Source organism: Trachypithecus francoisi, unplaced genomic scaffold (assembly GCF_009764315.1).
Source record: "Trachypithecus francoisi isolate TF-2019V2 unplaced genomic scaffold, Tfra_2.0 Lachesis_group5, whole genome shotgun sequence".
Lineage (NCBI taxonomy): Eukaryota > Metazoa > Chordata > Mammalia > Primates > Cercopithecidae > Trachypithecus > Trachypithecus francoisi.
This window is the reverse complement of record NW_022681470.1, coordinates 99,427,055-99,449,969: the sequence shown is the minus strand read 5'-3', so window position 1 is coordinate 99,449,969 and position 22,915 is coordinate 99,427,055. Positions and strand designations below refer to the sequence as shown.

General features: G+C 45.4%; 1 protein-coding gene and 1 non-coding gene across 4 annotated transcripts; both read left to right on the top strand.

Moving 5' to 3' along the window:
* The first annotated feature begins 6,380 nt into the window (after positions 1–6,380).
* LOC117075518 (NADH dehydrogenase [ubiquinone] 1 alpha subcomplex subunit 11-like) lies at positions 6,381–12,912 on the top strand. 3 transcript variants are annotated; one of them, XM_033197969.1, is made up of 2 exons: positions 6,381–6,615; positions 12,219–12,912. In XM_033197969.1, the coding sequence occupies exon 2, from the start codon at positions 12,423–12,425 to the stop codon at positions 12,765–12,767; it is 345 nt and encodes a 114-aa protein (XP_033053860.1). In that variant the 5' UTR covers positions 6,381–6,615; positions 12,219–12,422; the 3' UTR covers positions 12,768–12,912. The 3 variants fall into 3 exon arrangements, with proteins under 3 accessions (XP_033053860.1, XP_033053857.1, XP_033053859.1); XM_033197966.1 differs by having other exon boundaries at positions 6,381–6,628; XM_033197968.1 differs by lacking the exon at positions 6,381–6,615 and adding an exon at positions 9,323–9,570.
* A 703-nt stretch (positions 12,913–13,615) lies between these two features.
* LOC117076880 lies at positions 13,616–13,779 on the top strand. Its single transcript, XR_004434512.1, has one exon. It is a non-coding gene; the product is annotated as a U1 spliceosomal RNA (small nuclear RNA).
* Positions 13,780–22,915: the final 9,136 nt, after the last annotated feature.

The following is a 22,915-nucleotide window of genomic DNA, read 5'->3' as shown; positions in this document are numbered from 1 at the left end:
AGTCACATAAAAATATGAGCCTCAGGCCGGGCACAGTAGGTCATGCCTATAATCCCAGCACTTTGGGAGGTGGAAGCGGGTGGATCACGATCACCCGGTTAGACGTTCGAGACAAGCCTGACCAACATGGAGAAACCCCGTCTCTATGAAAAATACAAAACTAGCCAGATGTGGTGGCACATGCCTGTAATCCCAGCTACTCGGGAGACTGAGGCAGGAGAATCGCTTGAACCTGGGAGGCAGATGTTGAGGTGAGCTGAGACCATGCCACTGCACTCCAGCCTGGGCAACAAAAGCAAAACTCTGTCTAAAAAAAAAAAAAAAGAAAAAAAAAGCATCAAAGAAGGCCATATGGTTGAAGTTTATATGCAGCACATAAAGGACTAGTGGCTTGGAGTTCTCAGGGGGTGGTGGCCGCAGGTTTTGGGAGGTTGAGGGGAGGAAAGACATGGTGAGCAACAACTGTGTTGTGATGCAAATATGAAGTCTCTCAAGAAGCAGCCCTCCACCGGATGTGGTGGCTCATGCCTGTAATCCCAGCACTTTGGGAGGCGGAGGTGGGCAGATCATTTGAGGTCAGGAGCTCAAGACCAGCCTGGCCAACATGGCAAAACCGCATTTCTATTAAAAATACAAAAATTAGCCAGGTGTGGTGGTGGGCACCTGTAATCCCTGCTACTCGGGAGGCTGAGTCATGAGAATCGCTTGAACCTGGAAGGCAGAGGTTGCAGTGAGCCAAGATTGCACTACTGCACACTCCAGCCTGGGTGACAGAGTAAGACTCTCTCTCACAAAAAAGAAAAAAAAAAGTTTCTCTGTCAGACCCTTAGAAGTATGGGACCTTTTGTTTCCTTTTCCTGTGAGTTAATCTTATCTGGATCCAGATAAAGCAGATAAGAAGGTCTCAAAGAAAGCCTATTTGCAGTTGAAGTTTACTTCCTCTACACAGGCTAATCTCCCTGACAAAAAGACAGCTTTTCACAGGTATTTCTGTGACTGTTAACTATTGCACTGCGTACATGACTTACCTGGACCCCTACCCAGATATTGTTGCCCATTGCAGTGCCTACATGACATGGCTGAATTCCTACTCACCTTTAACTCTGCTTATTTTTAGGAAACAGGATGTCTGTGGTCAGAAGTTTCTTCTTGGGACTAAACCAGCTGAAGCGGGTGAAATCCATGATGGCAGCTTACGCAACCTCTGAAAAACATCTAGCTTTATTATAATCCAGTTTCCATGCTAAATTGGATTATTATAATCCACTTTCCATCAGCGCATGACCGTTGACAGTCACTGTGACAATGAACAGAAGAGACCAAGAAAGGACAGAAAAGAGGTGGTTCCATGATTCTAGGAAAAACTCCATCCCTTCCTAAGAAAACCATGAATATTCCTCACCTTGCTCATTCCCTTCATTAAAGATCCTATATATTTGTAACTTCCTGGTTCTCAGTAGCTGAGAAGGTGATTTGCAAACTATACAACTTCTCCAATTCCATGCTATGCTCCTAATTCTCCAGTGCCATTGAATAGAGCCTGCGCTGCTTGATGCTCACTCTTGCTTTCATACATTGGCTTTGCAATACTAAACAGGAAAGAGTCCCTTTTTGGGGTGAGACCCCTTAGTAACCTCTGCAGCCCCTCTAAATAGCCATCTCAAAATACACCAAAGAAGTGTATTTTGGGGTGGTGGCATATTTTGGATTTCCCGCATGGCTAAGCCAACATAATAGGATTCTTGCTGAACGTAGGGTGATCAGACATCACCTAGCAGATGGTGAAGGATGAGGAGCCCTATTAGCTATCATGAGTGATCAGCTATTGAGGATAGGGAGTTCTGGCTAAATTGACTGAGAAGGATTCTTGCTGAGATTGAACAACACAGAGAGGAACACAGAAGCTCAATAGTTGAGGCCTAGTGAGAAGAGGACTCAGAAGAGCCTGATTAGAGTTTGACCAAGGAGATGTCAACCTGAAATAATTGAAAGGTTCAGAATTGGCCGGGCACGGTGGCTCAAGCCTGTAATCCCAGCACTTTGGGAGGCCGAGACCGGCGGATCACGAGGTCAGGAGAACGAGACCATCCTGGCTAACCCGGTGAAACCCCGTCTCTACTAAAAAATACAAAAAAACTAGCCGGGCAAGGTGGCGGGCACCTGTAGTCCCAGCTACTGGGGGGGCTGAGGCAGGAGAATGGCGTTAACCCGGGAGGCGGAGCTTGCAGTGAGCCAAGATCCGGCCACTGCACTCCAGCCTGGGCGACAGAGCGAGACTCCGTCTCAAAAAAAAAAAAAAAAAAAGAAAGGTTCAGAATTCAGTGTTAAAGAGTTTATTCATTCTGCTTATGGGAACTAATGGTAAATATTAACAGAGTTTATTCAAATGAAAATTGGGGAATAGCCAATGAGGGCATACAGACTCCAGAGAAATGGGGTCAGTGCTGCAAAGTCAAAAGTCAAGTTCTTGCTGACACAGAAAGAAAAAAAAATTTAATAGGATCACAACATTTTCTATACAAGGCTGCTTTAAGAATTCAACAAATTAGTTGCAGAATTTTTTGTTTGTTTGTTTTTTGTTCTGAGATGGAGTCTCATTCTGTTGCTAAGACTGGAGTGCAGTGGTGCAATCTTGGCTCACTGCAACCTCTGCCTCCTGGTTTCAAGTGATTCTCCTGTCTCAGCCTCCTGAATAGCTGGGATTACAGGTGCCCACCACCATGCCCAGATAATTTTTTGTATTTTTAGTAGAGATGGGATTTCACCATATGAGCCAGGCTGGTCTCAAACTCCTGACCTCTAGTGATCCGCCCGCCTCGGCCTCCCAAAGTGCTAGGATTACAGACGTGAGCCCCACTGTGCCTGACCCTTTTTTCTTTCCATACTGCTTATTTTCTTCTTTATAGCTGGCTCACATTTCCTTTCCAATTTAAAGGAGTATGTTTGACATTCCATCTTAAGACAATGCAATAGCCATGAAGTCTTTATGGCAGTAAGGTAAGAAGGAAGTTCATCTATAATGAAAATCAGCAGTGAAGAGGGAAGCAATCTTCCCTGGCACCCTTCAGTAATTTATATAACATGTTAGAAAACAATGCATGTAAGGAACAAGGCCAATCTATAATCAGAGAAACAAAGGTTACAACTCCCTAGTGTACAGGTGCCTCTCATGTGACTTAGGCTCCATACTCACTTTCTAAAAATTTCATTTATTTATTTTTTGAGATGGAGTTTCGCTCTTGTTGTCCAGGCTGGAGTGCAATGGCATGATCTCAGCTCACTGCAACCTCTGCCTCCCTGGTTCAAGTGATTCTCCTGCCTCAGCCTCCTGTGTAGCTGGGATTACAGACATGTGCCACCACACCAGGCTAATTTTGTATTTTTAGTAGAGATGGGGTTTCTCCATGTTGGTCAGGCTGGTCTCAAACTCCTGATCTCAGGTGATCCACCCGCCTTAGCCTCCCAAAGTGCTGGGATTACAGGTATGAGCCATGGTGCCTGGCCAATACTCACATTTTTTTAAGGCTCAAAATAATTTGGAGTTCCAATAACTTACATTTTAAATTACTTATTTTCACAGAAAGAATCTTTGTCAGTTGTCACTCACTGATTCCTCCAAAGACCATAGCCCTGTCCAGTGATCCTCCCCAAGGCAATAGGTCTCTCTAGTAACTACTGGTTTCCTTTCCCATTTCAATTTCCACTCCAGTTGACTGAATTGTGAACACCAACTCCCACACTTAAATGTTGAAGCCCTAACCCCCAATGTGATGGCTTATGCAGCTGGGGCCTTTGAGAGGTAATCAGGATTAAATGAGGTTATGAGAGTGGGGTCCTCATGATGAATTTAATTTCATTATAAGAAGAGACACTAGAAAGCTTGCTCCTCTGCCTTCCCCCTGGTGCACAAAGAAATGGTCACATGGGCACACAGTGAAACTACAGCCACTTTCAGGCCATAGGAAGAGACCTTAGAAAGAAATCCGCTTTGCTAGCACCTTTATCTTGGCCTTCCCAACTTCCAGAAGTGTGAGAAATACATTTCCATAGTTTAAGCCACTTGGTGTATGGTATTTTGTTATGGCAACCTGAACAGACTTATACAACAATCCAGTCCTACAGGCAATACAACTTCTCTGCTGATTTTAGATTCTGAGCGCCTCTCAGTCCATTGTTGGGTTATTTTGATCCTGTCTATATATTTATAAATATTCTCTTCATAAAATTCTCTTTAAATCACACATCCGAGTGTGCCCCTTGTTTCCCATCAGAGCCAAGACTGATTTGAGATGATTTCTTAAGGTCAGGTTGATGTCTTAATCCAGTTGTGCTGCTGTAACAAAATGCCACAGAGTAACTTATAAACAACACAAATTTATTGCTCACAGTTATGGAGGATGGGCAGCCCAAGATCAAGTTGCCAGCAGGTTCAGTGTCTAGTGAAGGCCCATTCCTCTGTCACCCAGGCTGAAGTGCAGCGCTGCAAGCTTGGGTCACTGCAACCTTCACCTCCCAGGCTCAAGTAGTCCTCCCACCTCAGCCTCCTGAGTAGCTGGGACCACAGGTGCTCACCACCATGCCTGGCTAATTTTTTTTTTTTTGGTAGAGATAGGGTCTCACCATGTTTCTCAGGCTGGCCTCAAACTCTGGGCCTCAGACAATCTGCCAGCCTCGTGAGGGAGTGCTGGGATTACAGGCATGAGCCACTGTGCCCACCTCCAAAATTCTACTAATATGTATGCATAATTAAATAGTTACCAGCCATTATTTTCTGATACTTTGATTGGCAATTGGTTGAAAGAGTTTATCTAAAGACCTGGAATCCACAGAAGGGAGTCTCCTGTTAAGGGATTGTTCGTATTATGCAGATGAAGCCTCCAGGTAGCAGGCTTCAGAGAGAATTGATTGTAAATGTTTCTCATCAGACTTTAAAAGGTGCGTGGATTAGGGAAAAGACCTGGAAAGGGATTCCCTATAGCATGTAGACTTTCCCCACAAGAGACAACTTTGTAGGGACATTTCAAAATATAACAAAAAATATATTTTAGGGTAAAATATTTTTATTTGTTTCAGGGCCTGCTATCTGTCATGTAATGCTACACTAGAGTCAGGCTGGAATTTGGTGTCTTATTGCTACAAAAAGTCTTAAGATCTCTGTTGTAATGCCTGTTGGGCCTGGTCAGATGCGCTGGTCAGTTGTGCCTGAATTCCAAAGGAAGGAGGGTATAACGAGGCGTATCTCACCCCTACTTCCCATCATGGTCTGAACTAGTTTTTCAGGTTAACTTTGGAATGACTTTTGCTGAGAGGAGGTGTGCATTCAAATAGTTGAGGGGCTTAGAATTTTATTTGTGGTTTACACTATAGAAAGTATTTTTCCAATATTACCTGGACAATGGGTCTGCCTGTCAGTATCCAGGGAATAGCATCTGCATCAAGCATTTAGTATTCAGTTGCTACACTCTCACCTAATCCCTCATTTTCAATATTTTGCTATGCTTTCCAGTGACCTAACTGGCCACCATGTCACAGGCTTTATGGTCTCCAGAGGAGACCCCTCCATTTCATGTTTTGTGATTTGAGCAACAGAATAGAATCTACCTATAAATGTTATAATGGTCTTTGACTTGGGCTTTCCAATTTTGCTCTACTTCACAGTGTTTTGTGGGTTACATACAAGGAAGATGATCCAGTCATTTGTTAAGCGTCTCAAAGAAGACATACCCTAGATTTTTTTTGTTGTTGTCAAATTAGGATTATTTGGTCTTTGGAGAATATAAAATACTAATATGAGGTAAGCACTAAGGTTCTGAGATGGCCGTGGAAGAGATGACAAAGTCCATCACCACGCTTGAGAGTGCCCAATCATCTCTGCGCGGGCCACATATTTTGTATTACACCGCATTTGAAGCAACAACAACAACAACAACAAACACCCTTCAAGATTCATGAAATTGGACAACTGTCTTTGTAACACTTCTAGTGGTAAAACCAGTAAGGATGGCTCGTTTGCACCCATCTGAACAGCCTCTCTGGTTTCATAGACATGGTTTCTCTCTGACATTGAACGAGTTTCAACTTTAAGTGGAATGCTACATCACAAAGACAAACAAGTTTGAAAGCAACCGGTTTTCTTTGCAATCCTAAACGTTCTAGTCTGCGCATTAAAAGACACTATCTGAAGAAGGGTGCACACGTTTCCAGTTGGTCGCTAGAAGGGCTATCTGCAGGACGCAGGTCAAGTACCACCCTCTTTGGGGGAGACCAGATGCGGGGACTCTATGCACCTCCGCAAAAGATAACGGCAAGAGGAAAAGGAGGAAGAGATAGACGTCGATTCCCCCGCCAGCTCCAGCACCGGGTGGATCGTCTGAGTAGGCGGAGGCTAGGGCAGAAGAGCAGACGAGGACTGGGAAAAGAGCTGCCGGTGACATCACGAATAGGGCGATTTCTATGTAGATGAGGCAGCGCAGAGGTTGCTGTTTCTCCACCTGCTGCTTCGCCATGAAGGAGTTCCCGTGCTGTGGGAGCGGATTCAGGACCGCTGGTCGGACCTGAGAGTCCCAGTTGTGTGTCAGGGCTAGAAGGACTCGGGAGTGCTCGGGGCCAGTGACCGTGCGTGCAAAGGGTGAGGCGTATGAGGCTGTGGCGAGGCGGAGGGGCAAGATCTCACTTTTAGTTGTGGAGATGTCATGATTATGAAGATGGTTTTGCCGGGGTGGAATTTACCCATGGCACTCGAGATGTGGAAAACTGTGGTACATAATTTGTGGTTGTGAAGGACTGTGTTCTCTCGTTCCCGTGTTGTTTTGTTGTGTAAATAGCAGACGACTGTTTAGTCTTTACAGATATTTAGCTGCAAGCTAGTCACTTATGACTGTGTTCAGAAGACTTGATTTACAGATAGATTTATCCCCTTGTGTTTTCGGGAAGCGAATTTCAGTTTGGGATGGTCTCCCAGGTTAACTGCCGCGTAACTCGTTAGGCGGAGCTCAGGGACCTAGGTCCCGCAGCTTTCTGATTTGTTCAGTGCTCCCAGGGCTTCTGACATCTCTTACAAACTTTGGTGTTTTCCGCTGTCCTCAGAGTTACTTCTTAGCTTCTGCTTTTTTTTTTTTTTCTGAGACAAGGGTCTCGCTGTATCGCCCAGGCTGGAGAAGTGACGCGATCTTCCCGTCTCAGGCTCCCGAGTAAGACAACCACACGCCACGACGCACGGCTAGGTTTTTCATTTTCATTTTTCTTTGTTTTCGTTTCTCTGTTTCCTTTGTTTCTCTCTTTCTTTTCCTCTTTCTCTTTTTTTTTTTTTTCTTTTTTCATAGCGGTTTCACCATTCTGCTCATGCTGGCCTCCAACTGCTGGGCTCAAGTGATCCGCCCAGCCTTCGGAAGTGCTGGGATTACAGGTGTGATCCATCTTGCCTGGGCAGCTCTTGCTTTTCACTACAGCATTCACGGGAGTTTGTAGATTTCTGTGTTGGGTAACGTGTACTCAGCTAGTAGAGCCACATAGAAGTTGTACTCAGAACTGATGGTTTTCTTTGGAATGAAAACAGTGCATTTTGGCGGCTCTTAGTGTCCCGGTTCGGTTGTAGACATAACACCCTTGCTTTGTGTAGGGGAAGGGCTTTGTCCGTGCCCTGGTGCCCCTGTGCAGGGCATCGAGGCCTGCAGATCAGAACCTCAGTCTAACCTATGTCTTGGCGGAATACCCTGCTATTCTCCCTGGAATGTAAGATGGGAGGTCTTGTGAGGTTTCCACAAGCAAGAAAACAAATTTCCATCCAGATTTTATTGACAAAATTGAAAATTATAATAACTGAGTCCAGCCTCTCAGATGACAAATGTCTTTTGCACTGAGAGCTGCAAACCGCCGCTTGCCTCAGCTCCTCCCTGCAGGTGCAGTCCTCGCTTCCCTCCACACTTTCTGCAGCGGGGGTCACTTCCTCCACAAGAGGGAGACAGCTTTCTGCAGGACCACAGCGCTCAAGGCCTTCCAGAGCCAAAAAATCTCGGAGCGAGCTGTCCTGGCTATAACTCACAACTGACCTAGAAATGGCCTTTGCTGGGAGCAAAGCGGAGCAGGGGAGATGGTCGTTGGAGTTGGGGCCTCTGCACTGGACCAGGTTGATCCACGGGAGGGGAGGTACCTAGAGTTAGAAGGGGGCCAAGCACTGAAACTTCACCATCCTCAATCTCCAAAAGGACTCAGAGAGATGCAGAAATGGAGACAGGGTTCCTTTTTCAAGTAAAAAGAAAACTACTGAGGAAAGCCCCAGAAGCTATGAACCAAAATTCAGATTCTTTTCCACCTGCAGCTTTTTGTTTTTATTTTTGTTTGGGAAGGTGTCTCGGTCTGTTGCCCTGGCTGGAGTGCAGTGGCGCAATTTTGGCTCATTAACACCTCCATCTCCCGGGTTCAAGCAATTCTCCTGTCTCAGCCTCCCTAGTAGCTGGAATTACAGGTGCCTGCCGTGACGCTCTACTAATTTTTGTACTTCAAGAGACGAGGTTTCACCATGTTGGTCAGGCTGCTCTCAGACTCCTGATCTCAAGTGATCCACCCACCTCAGCTTCCCAGAGTGCTGGGATTACAGGTGTGAGCCACCGTGCCGAGCCCGCACCTGCAGCTTAATCCCATTTCGTTGGTGCAATTTCAACCTTCCCTATGCTCAGGCCAATAAACAGTACTATAGGCTGGTCGTTTTTTGACCGCATACATCCTGTTGGTCGGAAAATTACGTTTTCTCTTTGGTTAACTGCAGACTTTGATATACACACTCTGTCTTTCTTGGTCTGAAACCCACCTAATAGTCCCATACGTAGATTTTTGGATAAACATAGAAATGGACCCTTCTGATCTTAAAGCTTGAAACTTAATATTTGTTTTATTTAAGTTCCTTCCTTCAGGCCTCTCAAAAAAGATATCAAAGAACTGAAAGTCACCCAGACAATGAGATGCCCGACCTCTCATTCATCATGATTGCTTACTTGCCCCTCCCTAGTTCCTGGTTTTTTTTTTGAGCTAGAGTCTCGCTCTGTTTCCCAGGCTGGAGTGAGTGCAGTGGTGCAATCTCGGCTCACTGCAATCTCTGCCTCCCGGGTTCACGCCATTCTCCTGCCTCAGCCTCCCGAGGAGCTGGGACTATAGGCACTCGCCACCACGCCCGGCTAATTACTTTTTGTATTTTTAGTAGACACGGGTTTCATCGTGTTAGCCAGGATGGTCTGGATCTCCTGACCTGGTGATCCGCCGGCCTTGGCCTCCCACAGTGCTGGGTTTACAAGCGTGAGCCACCGTGCCTGGCCAAGTGCTAGGATTACAGGCATGAGCCACCACGCCTGGCCTAGTTCCTGTTTTCTTACACATAGTTACATTTCTTCCCTGCCATCTAAGCCTCCGGTTTTTGTTGGTCAGGGACATGGATCTGACACTGAGTTCTCATCTACGCTGCAGTGCCCTGTTAAAGCATCTTCCCTGGCAATAATCATCTCAGTGATTGGCTTTCTGTGCGGCAAGCAGCAGGAACCCCGGGTCTCTGAATCTTGAAAACGCAATCTCCTGATACAGGTGGGATCGATTCTACTGACCAACCTGAAAAAGATCAGACGTTTGAAAGCCTTAATCTCCGGTGGGAGTTTGGTCTGCCCTTGGGTCTTTTCTTTGGGCCTGCCTGTCAAAATCAGCCTGGCCAAACCTATCTTCAAGGACCAGGGGCAGGGCCAGCTTCTCTTGACGCGGCTTCTCCCGCCAGGTCAGCAGCCACCTTCCTTTTCCCTGTGACTTAAAGAGAAGCTTCAGAGGGCGTTTATTCAATTTGCGAGGAACCCGCAAGGCGCAAGCAGCTGCCCGGTGACTCTGTGGTTCCCACTGCACCTGCCGCCAGGTTGTAGCTGGCCTGTGACAAACTCTTTACTGGGAGATGAGATCAGTATTAGTTTGGTGTACTTTGTTATTTTTGTTTTTGTTTTGTTTTGTGTTTTGTTTTGTTTTGAGACGGAGTGTTGCTCTGACACCCAGGCTGGAGTGCAGTGGCGCGATCTCGGCTCACTGCATGCTCCGCCTCCCAGGTTCTCGCCATTCTCCTGCCTCAGCCTCCCCAGCAACTGAGACTACAGGCACACGCTGCCATGCCTGGCTAATTTTTTTTGTAGTTTTAGTACAGACGGGGTTTCACCATGTTAGCCAGGATGGTCTTGATCTCCTGATCTCATGATCCACCCTCCCCAGCCTCCCAAAGTCCTGGAATTACAGGCATGAGTCACTGCGCCCAGGCAAGGATGCCTAATCTCTAGCCAGTGTTTGCCTTTTGATTGATAGGCGAGTTGCTTAGTTACTTTGGCCCTTGTGTGCTTGCACATTGCCTCCATCCCATAATTTTAAGTACATGCATGATATGCAGTCCATATGCATCAGCTTTAATGAGCTGATTATCATATGAAGTAATGTTAAGGATACTTTTTCTCTCTAATCCACATGCCTATCTCTGAGGAGCTGCCCCTTTACTGGTTTGGATCTTGCTGGCCATGGGGTCCTTGCTTGCCTTTTTTTTTTTTTAAAGACAGGGTCTCGCTCTGTTGGCCAGTCTGGAGTGCAGTGGCACGATCTTGGCTCACTGCAACCTCTGCCTCCCAGGTTCAAGCAATTCTCCTGTCTCAGCCTCCTGAGTAGCTGGGAGTACAGGAATGCACAACCATGCCCAGCCAATTTTTTGTTTTTTTAGTAGAGAAGGGGTTTCATCATGTTGGTCAGGCTGGTCTCGAATTCCTGAACTCAGGCGATCTGCCCACCTTGGCCTCCCAAACTGCTGGGATTACAGGTGTGAGTGGCTGCGCCTGCACTTGCTTGTTTTTTAAATCTTACTGTTTGTTTTGGCTGCTCAACTTCTGCCTTTTATCTTGCTTCTTGCTCTCCCTCCCCATCACTTGCTTCTGTTTCTGCTTTTACTCATTCTGCCTTTTATCCAACTTCCAGTTCCCTCTGCTGTTCTCCTGCCTCATAATGGCGGTTAGTGAGAGAGGAGTTTTAAGTGGGCATGTCTGACCTCCTATCCTGTCACAGCCAGAAACAGCTTTCAAGGGAGTCCATTCAGTTGGTTGTAGGGCCTAGGGCTTATTTTTATCTCTCAATCCTGACTAGGGAAGGCTGGATTAATGCAGATTCTCTGCAGGTGTAAATTTCCCCTACAAAAGACAGTTTTGCAGAGTTACTTGTTTGCTGGCTCTCTGACAGCCATCTTAAAATATGCCAAAGACACATATTCTGGGGTAAAATGTTTTGATTTTCTTCATCTATCTACAGCTTCACCATGCTGACAGCCTCCAATGAGCATACCTGAAGCCTTTCTTTTTAAAAAGCTTTCCCACCCTTCTGCCTGCCTTCAAGTTTCTGCCAAAACACAAGTAACAGTGGCTGACTCTGTGCTATAGCAAGCTCAGAATAAATAGCCTTTGCTTTTTTCCATTCCATTGGTCTTCGTTTATTTGCAGAAGCTTCAATGTAGAGTTGACAAGGACTCCATCTTTTACCAGACGTTAGACCGTTTCCTCTGAGCCCTTTTCTCTATTAGTTCCTGGCCTGCCACGTCCAGTTTTAGAAAAGAATACCGTTGAGCCTAGTTTAGCAAGAGTCCTCCCAACCACCTTTGATAGCTAATCAAGTTCCTCTTAGTAATTTTCCATCCACTGACTTTCATCTTGATGGGTTTCTTTAACCAAGGAGTGGAATATTCATGAAAATTCCTGGGTAAAGGCGCAGATGCCTCGGAACTGCGGTGCCATCCATTTTTACATCAAATATTGGTCTCAGAACTGTCATGGCACTGGTGGGTGTGTGATTTAGTATGTTAATGAGCATATAATGAGGGCCTAGGTAAAACCTACATCAAATCCAGCACCACATTGGGTCCAGTCAGTCTTAGACAGCTTGGTCCACACCCTGGTTTTTCAGCATCTTATAAGCCCATAGCCTCAAGTCAGGTAAATCTGCTGCCTAGAATTTGTTATCCTGTGACCACCCTGTATTATTCCTGTCTCAAATCTACTTGTAAATATTCAAATGGTCTTTGACTTGGGCATGCCAACTTTGCTTACTTCACAGTGTTTCTTGCATTATAATCCAATATAAGAAAAGATGATCCAGACGTGTTAAACATCTCAAATTAAATGGATCCCAGGTATTTGTATCAGATTTGGATTATTTTGGTTTTGTCTTTGCAGAATATAAAAAACTAACATGAGGTAAGCACTAAGGTCTGGAGCTGGCTGTGCAAGAGATGACAAAGTCCAACACCACGCTTGAGAGTGTCCAATCATCTCTTCAGGGGCAGCATATTTTTCTACGGTACTGAATTTGTAAAAACGGTAACAACAGCATCAAAAAAACAAAACAAAACAAAAAAAGGGATCAGGGTTGGATCAGCTATGGCTCCGAAGGTTCTTCGTCAGTACTGGGATATCCCCGATGGCACCGATTGCCACCGCAAAGCCTACACCACCACCAGTATTGCCAGCGTCGCTGGCCTGACCGCCGCTGCCTACAGAGTCAGGCTCAATCCTCCAGGCACCTTCCTTGAAGGAGTGGCTAAGGTCGGACAATACACGTTCACTGCAGCTGCTGTCGGGGACGTGTTTGGCCTCACCTCCCGCATCAGCGCGCAGGTCCGCGAGAAGCCCGACGACCCCCTGAACTACTTCCTCGGTGGCTGCGCCGGAGGCCTGACTCTGGGGGCATGCACACACAATTACGGGATCGGCGCCGTCGCCTGAGTGTACTTGGGCATAGCGGCCTCCCTGGTCAAGATGAGCCGGCCGGAGGGCCGGGAGATGTTTGCAAAACCCAAGGTGTGAGCCCTGTGCCAGCCGGGACCTCCAGCCTGCAGAATGTGTCCAGAAATAAATTCTGTGTCTAAAACAAACAAATAAATTACAAGATTCATGAAACTGGACAACTGTCTTTATGTCTTTATAACATTACCAGTGATAAAACCAGTAAGGAAGGCTGGTTTACAGTTATCTGAGAAGCCTCTTTACTTTCATAAGTATGGTTTCTCTCTGACATTGAACGACTTCCAGTTTCAAGCGGAATGCTACATCTCAAGGATAAGAATGTGAAGAGAACCGGTTTCTTTTGTAATCCTAAACGTTCTAGTCTGCGAATTAAAAGCCATTATTTTAAGAAGGGTTTCAGGCTCCATCTGGCCACCCAAAGGTTGCTCCGCAACACAGGCTAAGCCTCAGCTTCTCTGGGAGAGAACAGATGCGGGGGCGGGAGGGAAAAAGGGAGAGGCAGACGTCACTTCCCCTTGTGGGCTCTGCAGCGGGTTGGTCTGCTGAGTGGCAAAATAGACGGGGACTGGGAAGAGCACTTTCAGTGACATCACCGATAGGGCGACTTCTATGTAGATGAGGCAGCGCAGGGGCTGCTGCTTCCCCACCTGCTGCTTCGCCACGAAGGAGTTCCCGTGCTGTAGGAGCGGGTTCAGGACCGCTGGTCGGACCTGAGAGTCCCAGTTGTGTGTCAGGGCTAGAAGGACTCGGGACTGCGCAGGGCAAGCGACCGTGCGTGTAAAGGGTGAGGCGTATGAGGCTGTGGCGGGGCGGAGGTAGCAGAGCTCATACTTACCTGGCAGGGGAGATACCATGATCACGAAGGTGGTTTTCCCAGGGCGAGGCTTATCCATTGCACTCCGGATGTGCTGACCCCTGCGATTTCCCCAAATGTGGGAAACTCGACTGCATAATTTGTGGTAGTGGGGGACTGCGTTCGCGCTTTCCCCTGTCCTTTTTGTAGTCTGAAGAACAGATTATGAGTCGAAGGTTGCTTTTGGTGTTGGTGGTTAGCGTTATTATAATGCTGCAAAGCTGAGAAATAGGAAGTAGCATGTCACCTCTCTGGCTTAGGGGAAGAAGCGTCAGACTTACCATAATTTAGCTACCGCGAACACCAATGCCGTACAGCTCCACGTGGGGCTGCATTTTGCAGAGACTGGTCCATGGTCTCGAGACCAGTGTCTTCCAAGCTGTGTAAAAATATTCGTGTTTTTCCCTAGTCCCCAGTCACCTTTTACACAGCCTCTGCCTCTAACCGCAGTCCCCTCAAGAGTTTGTAGGATTTCTGTGCTAGCGGGGAATGTGTTCTCACCTTATAGAGCCAGGTACAAACTACGCAGACCGGCGCTGTTCTTTGGGAAGAAAGCACGGTCTTTGGGGCTCTTAAGTGTCCCCGTTTGGTTGTAGACATAACACGCTTACTTTGTGTAAGGGAACGGCTCTCCCGGCGCCCAGGAGCCCTAGCGCATATTCATCGAGGCCCGCAGGTCAGAACTGCAGTCTCACCTTTCTTGACCCAAATGCGCTGCGATCCTCCCTGAAATATAAGGCGGGAAGTTTTATGAGGAGCAGGGTCCAGTTTCCTTACTATTTCTTGCCGTTTACATATCTAGTCTTTCTTCAGTCTTTAAACGACAGCTTCTTGTTTGATGTCTCGCTTGCATATCCTACATCCAATGCCAGGGAACTTTCAAGGTAGCACCCACACCCATCCTTCCCACCTCCAAGCAGCCCTTTCCTATTTCTGGCGCCCTTGTCCTCCCCCTTCCCTCTTTCTTCAGGCCCCCGCTGATCACCTTCATGGACAGAAAATACTTAGCTCTCTCTCACCTGAGGTTTGCACCTGACACGAGTCAGTACCCTGGCAAATTTCTTAATACCCCTTCTCAAATGGCACTGCAAATTCATCTCTTTTTAACTCCCAAAAGTATCTAATTGGTTTTGTCCCTGCACTACGTGAATACTAGTATCCACTACAGAAGAAAACCCCAGGCCTAGCAATGGCAGTTCTGGGCATTGTGCCAGCTTCTCCCAGGGTATGTTTACTGACCTCACCTACTTCTGATCAACTGAGGTCAGGAGTTCGAGACCAGCTTGACCAACATGGTGAAACTCCGTCTCTACTAAAAATACAAAAAAAAAAAAAAAAAAAAAAAAGCCAGGCTTGGTGATGTGTGTCTGTAATCCCAACTGCTCAGGAGGCTGAGGCAGGAGAATCGCTTGAACACAGGAGGCGGAGGTTGCAGTGAGCCGAGATCGTGCCATTGCACCCCAGGCTGGGTGACAGAGTGAGACTCTTTCTCAAAACAAAACAAAACAAAAAAATCTAGCCCATCTGAGGCATATTATTGGAGACAGTAGAATCCTGCATCCAACAGGCACTTAGTGCAGATCCGGACCCACTGAGCCATTGGCTCATGTTCCCTATGTTCTATTAAGTATCAGGAGCAGAAATTGAGCTCTTTGGCTTTTACCCACTAGGTATGGCTATAGGACAGGTCTCTCTCTCTCTCTCATTATTGCATCATTATTTTTTGCGATTAGTGTGGGTTTTTGGTTTTGATGTTATGAAGTGAATTTCTGGGGACAATCTCTGATGGGTGGTGTTGACAAGGATCCAGTCCCTGTTTGGTGATACATGACAGCTAATCTGCTCTGTGAGTCTCTTTTATTGTCTATTTATTGTCCTGAGAATAATGGTATCTCCTGATATTTGAGACTGCAGCAATGGTAAGCTGTTCATATCTTGTCTTTCGAATGTCTGGTAAAAATTTTATGGGCCCAGTAGTTGTCAATATCTGCAAGAGTGGCATCACTATTACAAGAGTGATCTTACTACTCAGCGTCCCCCCTCCCACCCAACTTCGTTCCATAGGAGCTCCTGGCTTTAACAAATTTACTATATCTAAAAGACCTCTTAGTCCAGGAAGAAAACTAAATCTGTAGCATGTAAGGAGGAGTTTTCTTTGATTGGTGTATTCAGGTTTCTAACCAGCTGAAAAATTCAAATACATGTCCTTTAAAGATTAAGTTTGAACCACACTACAGAAAGGAGAGAAAAGATTTATATGATCACATATAAGCAATGGAATCAGCAATATGAGCACTTTTCATAACTATACAAATCAAATGTAATAATCTCCAGAACATTAAGGAAATTCAGCACTTAATGAAAATGAATGAAAATAAATTATTCACCCACTGTTATATGCCCTGGAAAGAGAATGTTCTGCCAGATTCAAAATGGTATCACAATATTACTCAGATTTTCAGGGATGAAGGCCTTCCAAAGATCTAATGATGTTAATATTTTCAGTGTATTTCCTTCACTGATAAACATTGTTAATAGATACCATTGCCTCTGTTTTCACCTTAAGTGATGTTACTTAGTACAATTCATTTCTTTAGAATACCCCTTAGTTTGGTGGAAGGAATTTTCCTGCTTTATAAATATAGGATATTTTCTCATGAAACAAACTGGCCTACTCTTTCATGAAGTGAATAGACAAATTAGGTCTCTAAAATTTTAAAGGAGTCACTGCCCCAATTATCTTAGGAACATAATCATCACTTATATAAAATTAAAATAAGAATATTAAGCCAGGTATGGTGGCTCAGATCTGCAATCCCAGCACTTTAGGAGGCTGAGGAGGGAGGATCAATTGAGGTTAGGAGTTGGAGACCAGCCTGGGCACATAGTGAAACCCCTGTCTCTACAAATTTTTAAGTATTAGTTAATATTTTTAATTGGCTGGGCATGATAATGCATGACTGTAATCTCAGCTACTAGAGAGGCTGAGGCAGGCTGCAGTGAACTGCCTGATTGCACCACTGCCCTCCAGCCTGGGTGACAGAGTAAGACTCCCAACTCAAAAAAAAAAAAAAAAAAAAGAAAAAAGAAAGAAAGAAAATAAGAATTTGTTGAAAATTGTTTTACTACAATGCTAGGCTGCATGTCTTGTGCCTGTACTCCCAGCAATTCAACAGGCTGAGGCAGAAGGATTGCTTTAGGCCAGCAGTTGGAGACCAACCTGGGCAACAGGGCAAGACCCCATCTCTAAAAATATACAAGACAAGCTTAGCCAAGAGGATCGCCTGAGCCCAGAAGTTCCAAGTTGGTCAGCTATGATAGCCCCGCTGCACTCTAGCCTGGATAACAGAGCAAGACCCTGTGCCTTATTTTTTATTTCATTTTATGGTTTTTTTTTTTTTTTTTTTTTACTACTTATGCTTATTTATTTATTTACTTTGAGACAGAGTCTTGCTCTGTAGCCCAGGCTGGAGTGCAGTAGTGAGATCTCAGCTCACTGCAAGCTCCGCCTCCCAGGTTGAAGCTATTTCCCTACCTCAGCCTCCAGAGTAGCTGGGATTACAGGCGCACACCAACACGCCCAGCTAATTTTTATAGTTTTAGTAGAGCCGGGTTTCGCCATGTTTGCCAGGCTGGTCTCAAACTCCTGACCTCAAGTGATGCACCTGTCTTGGCCTCCCAAAGTGCTGGGATTACAGGTGTGAGCCACCTCGCCCAGCCTACTTATGCTTGAAATGTGAAGTTTCATTAGGGAAAAATTTTCTTGTTGAATTTCTAACATGAAAAAATGCTAGATTTAGCTGTAGATTAAATTAATGGTCTTGATAGTTTGGTACAACAAAATAAATGAAATGAAGTTGATAGCAGAGAGGAATCTTTGATGCTTTTGAACAATTTAAATAATGTACATATTTAATATATAAAGAGATGAAAAGGTTCATTACATTATTTATTTATTTATTTATTTATTTATTATTTTTTATTTTTTGAGATGGAAGCTCACTCTTTCGCCTAGGCTGGAGTGCAGTGGTGCAATCTTGGCTCACTGCAACCTCTGCCTCCTGGGTTCAAGTGATTCTCCTGCCTCAGCCTCCTGAGTAGCTGGGATTACAGGCGCACACCACCACGCCCTGGCTAATTTTTGTATTTTTAGTAGACACGGGGTTTCACCATATTGGTCAGGCTGGTCTCGAACTCCTGACCTCATGATCCGCCTGCTATGGCTTCCCAAAGTGCTGGGATTACAGGCAGGAGCCACCACACCCAGCCCATTACATTATTTTTTAAACATCAGTGTGACTTTTTTGACAAATTAGAATGGTTTAATAATCTTGGTTAGGCTGGGCGCGGTGGCTCATGCCTGTAATCCTAGCATTTTGGGAGCCCAAGGTCAGGAGTTCGAGACCAGCCTGGCCAACATAGTGAAGCCCTGTCTCTACTAAAAATACAAAAATTAGCTGGGCATGGTGGCAGGCTCCTGTAATCCCAGCTACTCAGAAGGCTGAGGCAGAAGAATTGCTTGAACCCGGGAGGCAGAGGTTGCAGTGAGCCAAGATGGCACCACTGCACTCCAGTCTGGGCAACAGAGTGAAACTATGTCTCAAAAACAAAAACAAAACAAAACAAACCCAGAAATTTGGTTTTAAAACCAGACAAATTAAATGGCAGACTTCCAATGAGACCTAAAACTTTCTAAATTTCTAACATTTCTGAAAGAACTGAGAAAATTGCCTCCACTGAGGAAGTAAGCTGAAGGAGGTAAACTGACATGTTTTCTGAATTGAGAAATATTGAGGAGGCTTTCTCTCTTTCGCCTCCAACTGTTCCTTCTCCTCCTGCCCCTGCACCCGCACAGTCTTTCTTACCTGAGCCTTCCTGTCCTGCCTTGCCTCTTCTTCCATCACCATCACCTGAGGAAAGTCCCCAGGACTCTGGCCCCTTCCCTGAAACTTCTGTTCTGACAGCCCCTTTCAAGGTAAAACCCAAACCCACAGGAAGAGTAGAAACTCTGTCTCTACTAAACACATTGTGTATACCGCTTCACTAAAACGTGAATTAAGAATATTATAAAGGACTTCCATGGTCTAAATTTAAATACATTTCACTCTTCTGTTTCTAAAGCAGGCTCCAAGATCCTATAGGGTTTGGCAGAAAATTTGACTTAACTGTTGAGTTGGGAGCAAGCCTCCCAAAATCTGGTGATAAACTGGCCCCAAAACTGTCCATAAGCAAAATCTCTGCAGCACTATAACATGTTCTTAATGGCCCTAACGCCCAAGTTGGAAGGTTGTGAGTTTACGGGAACCTGGCCCACCCAGGGTGGAAAACCACTTAAAGGCAAACTTTTTTTTTTTTTTTTTTTTTGAGATGGAGTCTCGCTCTGTCGCCCCGGCTGGAGCGCAGTGGCCGGATCTCAGCTCATTGCAAGCTCCGCCTCCCGGGTTCCCGCCATTCTCCTGCCTCAGCCTCCCGAGTAGCTGGGACTACAGGCGTCCGCCACCTCGCCTGGCTAGTTTTTTGTATTTTTTAGTAGAGACGGGGTTTCACCGTGTTAGCCAGGATGGTCTCGATCTCCTGACCTCGTGATCCGCCCAGCTCGGCCTCCCAAAGTGCTGGGATTACAGGCTTGAGCCACGCTGCACGGCCAAAGGCAATCTTAAACCACAAACAATTAGCATGAGTGAACTGTGTCTTAAGGGCATGTTCCTGCTGCAGTTAACTAGCCAAACTATTCATTTAATTCCAGCCATCCCTTCAATTCCCATAACGGATACTTTTAGTTAATTTAATATCTTTTTTTTTTTTTTTTTTTTTTGAGACGGAGTCTCACTCTGAGGCCCCGGCTGGAGTGCAGTGGCCGGATCTCAGCTCACTGCAAGCTCCGCCTCCCGGGTTCACGCCATTCTCCTGCCTCAGCCTCCGGAGTAGCTGGGACTACAGGCGCCCGCCACCTCGCCCAGCTAGTTTTTTTTTTTTTTTGTTTTTTTTAGTAGAGATGGGGTTTCACCGTGTTAGCCAGGATGGTCTCGATCTCCTGACCTTGTGATCAGCCCGTCTCGCCCTCCCAAAGTGCTGGGATTACAGGCTTGAGCCACCACGCCCGGCCAGCAGTTAATTTAATATCTATAGAAACAATGCTAATGACTGGTTTGCTGTTAATAAACATGTGGGTAAATCTCTGTTCGTGGCTCTCAGCTCTGAAGGGTGTGAGACCCCTGATTCCCCAATTCACACTTCTATATTTCTGCGTGTGTGTCTTTAATTCCTTTAGCGCTGCTAGGTTAGGGTCTCCCCGACCGAGCTGGTCTCGGCCCTGTTGAAACCTTTGAGCCCAAATATTTTGACCTTTATCAATTAATTCACATGCTGGTGAAGAAGGCAAGGCCACTAACTGGTTGCAAAAGGCAAACTGGAAGGATTTTCAAAAAGAGACTGAAACAGAACATGAAAGTTTCACATTTTAGCCAAATATCTCCATGTTGCCATTCCCCAGGCCATTCCTAAAAATATAGATTGAAGGATAATTCAGCAATGTACTAAAACGCCAGACAAATCTGTCTTTGCTTACTTAAAATGGTTTGAGAGCCAGGCATAGTATCTCGTGCCTGTAATCCCAGCACTTTGGGAGGCTGAGGCTGGTGGATCACTTGAGGTCAAGAGTTCAACAGCAGCCTGCCAACATGGTGAAACTCTGTCTCTACTAAACACAAAAATTAGCTAGGTGGCTACTCAGGAGGCTGAAGCAAAAGAATCGCTTGAACCCAGGAGGCGGAGGTTGCAGTGAGCTGAGATCTTGCCAGTGCAATACATCCTGGGTGACAGAGCAAGACTCCATCTCAAAAAGAAAAAAAAAAATTTAGCAGGGTAGTAGAAATATAATGCACGTGAGAATGATACTCATGAAGATAATCTGTATTCCAGAATAGTAAAGAAAGCTATTCCATTAGGGAGCCAACTGAAAACATAAAATTCCAGTTCACACCCCAGGGTATAGTGTCATGCACCTGTAGTCCCAGCTACTCATGTGGATTAGTAAGGAGGTTTGCTTGAATTTGTGAGGTCAAGGCAGAAGTAAACCCTGATCATGTCACTGCATTCCAGCCTGGGTGACAGTGAGACCTTGTCTCAAAAACAAACAAACAAACAAAAAAACCCCACAAAACCAAACAACAACAACAACAAATTGTCACCTCACTCTGAAATGACAGTGGCAAACATCACTTTGTTTTGGAAAATTAAAAGAAAAATTCTCCCTCTTGCTATCAACCTGCCCCCTTGCTCTAACATGTCTGGCTCATGGTTTAAAATGCCAAAAGCTATACTCAAAGTATAGTACACTTACCTGCGCCAGCATTTATTTTTGTCTGGAGGAGATCACCATCCATGGTCCTATAAATGTCTAACAACATGGAATGGTGGAGGGACGTGTCTTTTAGGATATTTGGATATATATATATATATCTGAAGAAACCCAACATTGGGCGAGTTCCCTCAAACTTTTCACTAGGCATGACCACTTCTCTATTTTAGATAGAGATTCTGTGGGGCAAAACTTGAGAATTATCTGCCTGGCTATCAAGAAGATAGCTCCTTGCATTTTTTTGGGGAGAACACTTTTGCTTCAAGGGAGCATTTCCTCCCAGGATTACAAATCTTTCTGTAGCCATAGGAAACACTGCTGATGAAAAGCAGGCATGTTGGCTCTGGCCTGTAATCCCAGTGACTTGGGGGCTGAGGCAGGAGGATCTCTTAAGCACAGGAATTCGAGGCTGCAGTGAGCTATGATGGTGCCACTGCACTCTAGTCTGGGCCGCAAAGCCAGACACTGTCTCTGAAAGAAAAAGAAAAACAAAGAAAAACATTGCTGATGAAACTGCAGTCTCTTTTGCAGCTCAACAAAAAGCTATTTATTCACTGGCTAAGGTTGTAGTAGATAATCACATCACTTTAGATGATATATTTAGCTGAGCAGGGAGGATGTATGTGTGGTGGCAAATACCTTTTGTTGCATATGCATAAATATTCCTATGCCGTAGAACCTTCTCTAGAAGAAATCAGGAAAGAAACCACTTGGCTACAAGAAATCACTAAAGAAGAAATGGGATTTGATGTTTTCCCTGATGTTTTCAGTTGGCTGCCTAATGGAATAGGTTCCCCTACTGTTCCAGGATACAGATTCTCTTTGTGACTATCATTCCTCTGTGCATTGTATTTCTACTACTCAAATTATTAGTGTTTTGTATTTCTCATTCTTTTACTTCTTTTGAGAAAGTAAATTCATTGTACTTTGAAGACTAGAGATGATTCAACAAGTGACAGCAACTATAGGATTGGCGAGATCGCTCCTTCTCTCTCTCTGTCTCTCTTTTTTTCCCCCTATTCTGTGATGCCACACCAATTCAGCTTTTGGGCACTGTTAACAATTCCTTAGTGAGAGGGCTCCTTTCCTCCCCTGCCCCCAGTGTGGGACAGGACTATCTGGGAATGAGCCTTTCTGTCAAGGAGGGACACAACTTTTGGTCAACAAGGAATTCAAGAAAGACTTTTTATCTAAAGGGAGAATGAGGAAAGAAGAGAACTTTTATGAGGAGTGTGAGCCTTTTCAAATTCTCAGGCCCAGAGAGGCATTACATTGAGACAGCAACCACATTCTGCTTCCTTTTTGTACCATACTGCATTTGAAAAACAACAAAGCAAACCTACAAGACTCATAAAACTGAACAACTTTCTTTATAACACTACTATTGGTAAAACCAATAAGGATGGCTGGTTTGCAGTCATCTGAGCAGCCTCTCTAGTTTCATAGATATGATTTCTCTCTGTTATTGAAGGGCTTCCAATTTTAAGTGGAATGCTACTTCACAAAGATAACTAGGTTTGAAAGGAACTGATTTTCTTTGTAATCCTAAACATTCTAGTCTGCAAATTAAAAGCCATTATTTGAAGACAGGTGCACAGGCTTCCAGCTGACCACCAGGAGTGTCCTCTGCAGGACACAGGTTAAGTAGTCGCTTCTTTGGGGGAGACTAGATGCGGGGTCTCGGCACACCTCCCCAAAGGACAAGAGCGGGAGATAAAGGAGGGTCAGGCAGACATTACTTCCCCTGCCGGTTCCGGCAGTGGGTTGGTCGGCTGAGTGGAGAAGGGTGGGGCGGAAGAGCAGAAGGGGACTGGGAAAGGCACTATCGGTGACATAACCAATAGGGCGTATCTTTGTAGATGAGGCAGTGCAGGGGCTGCTGCTCCCCCAGGAAGGATTTTCCATGCTATAGGA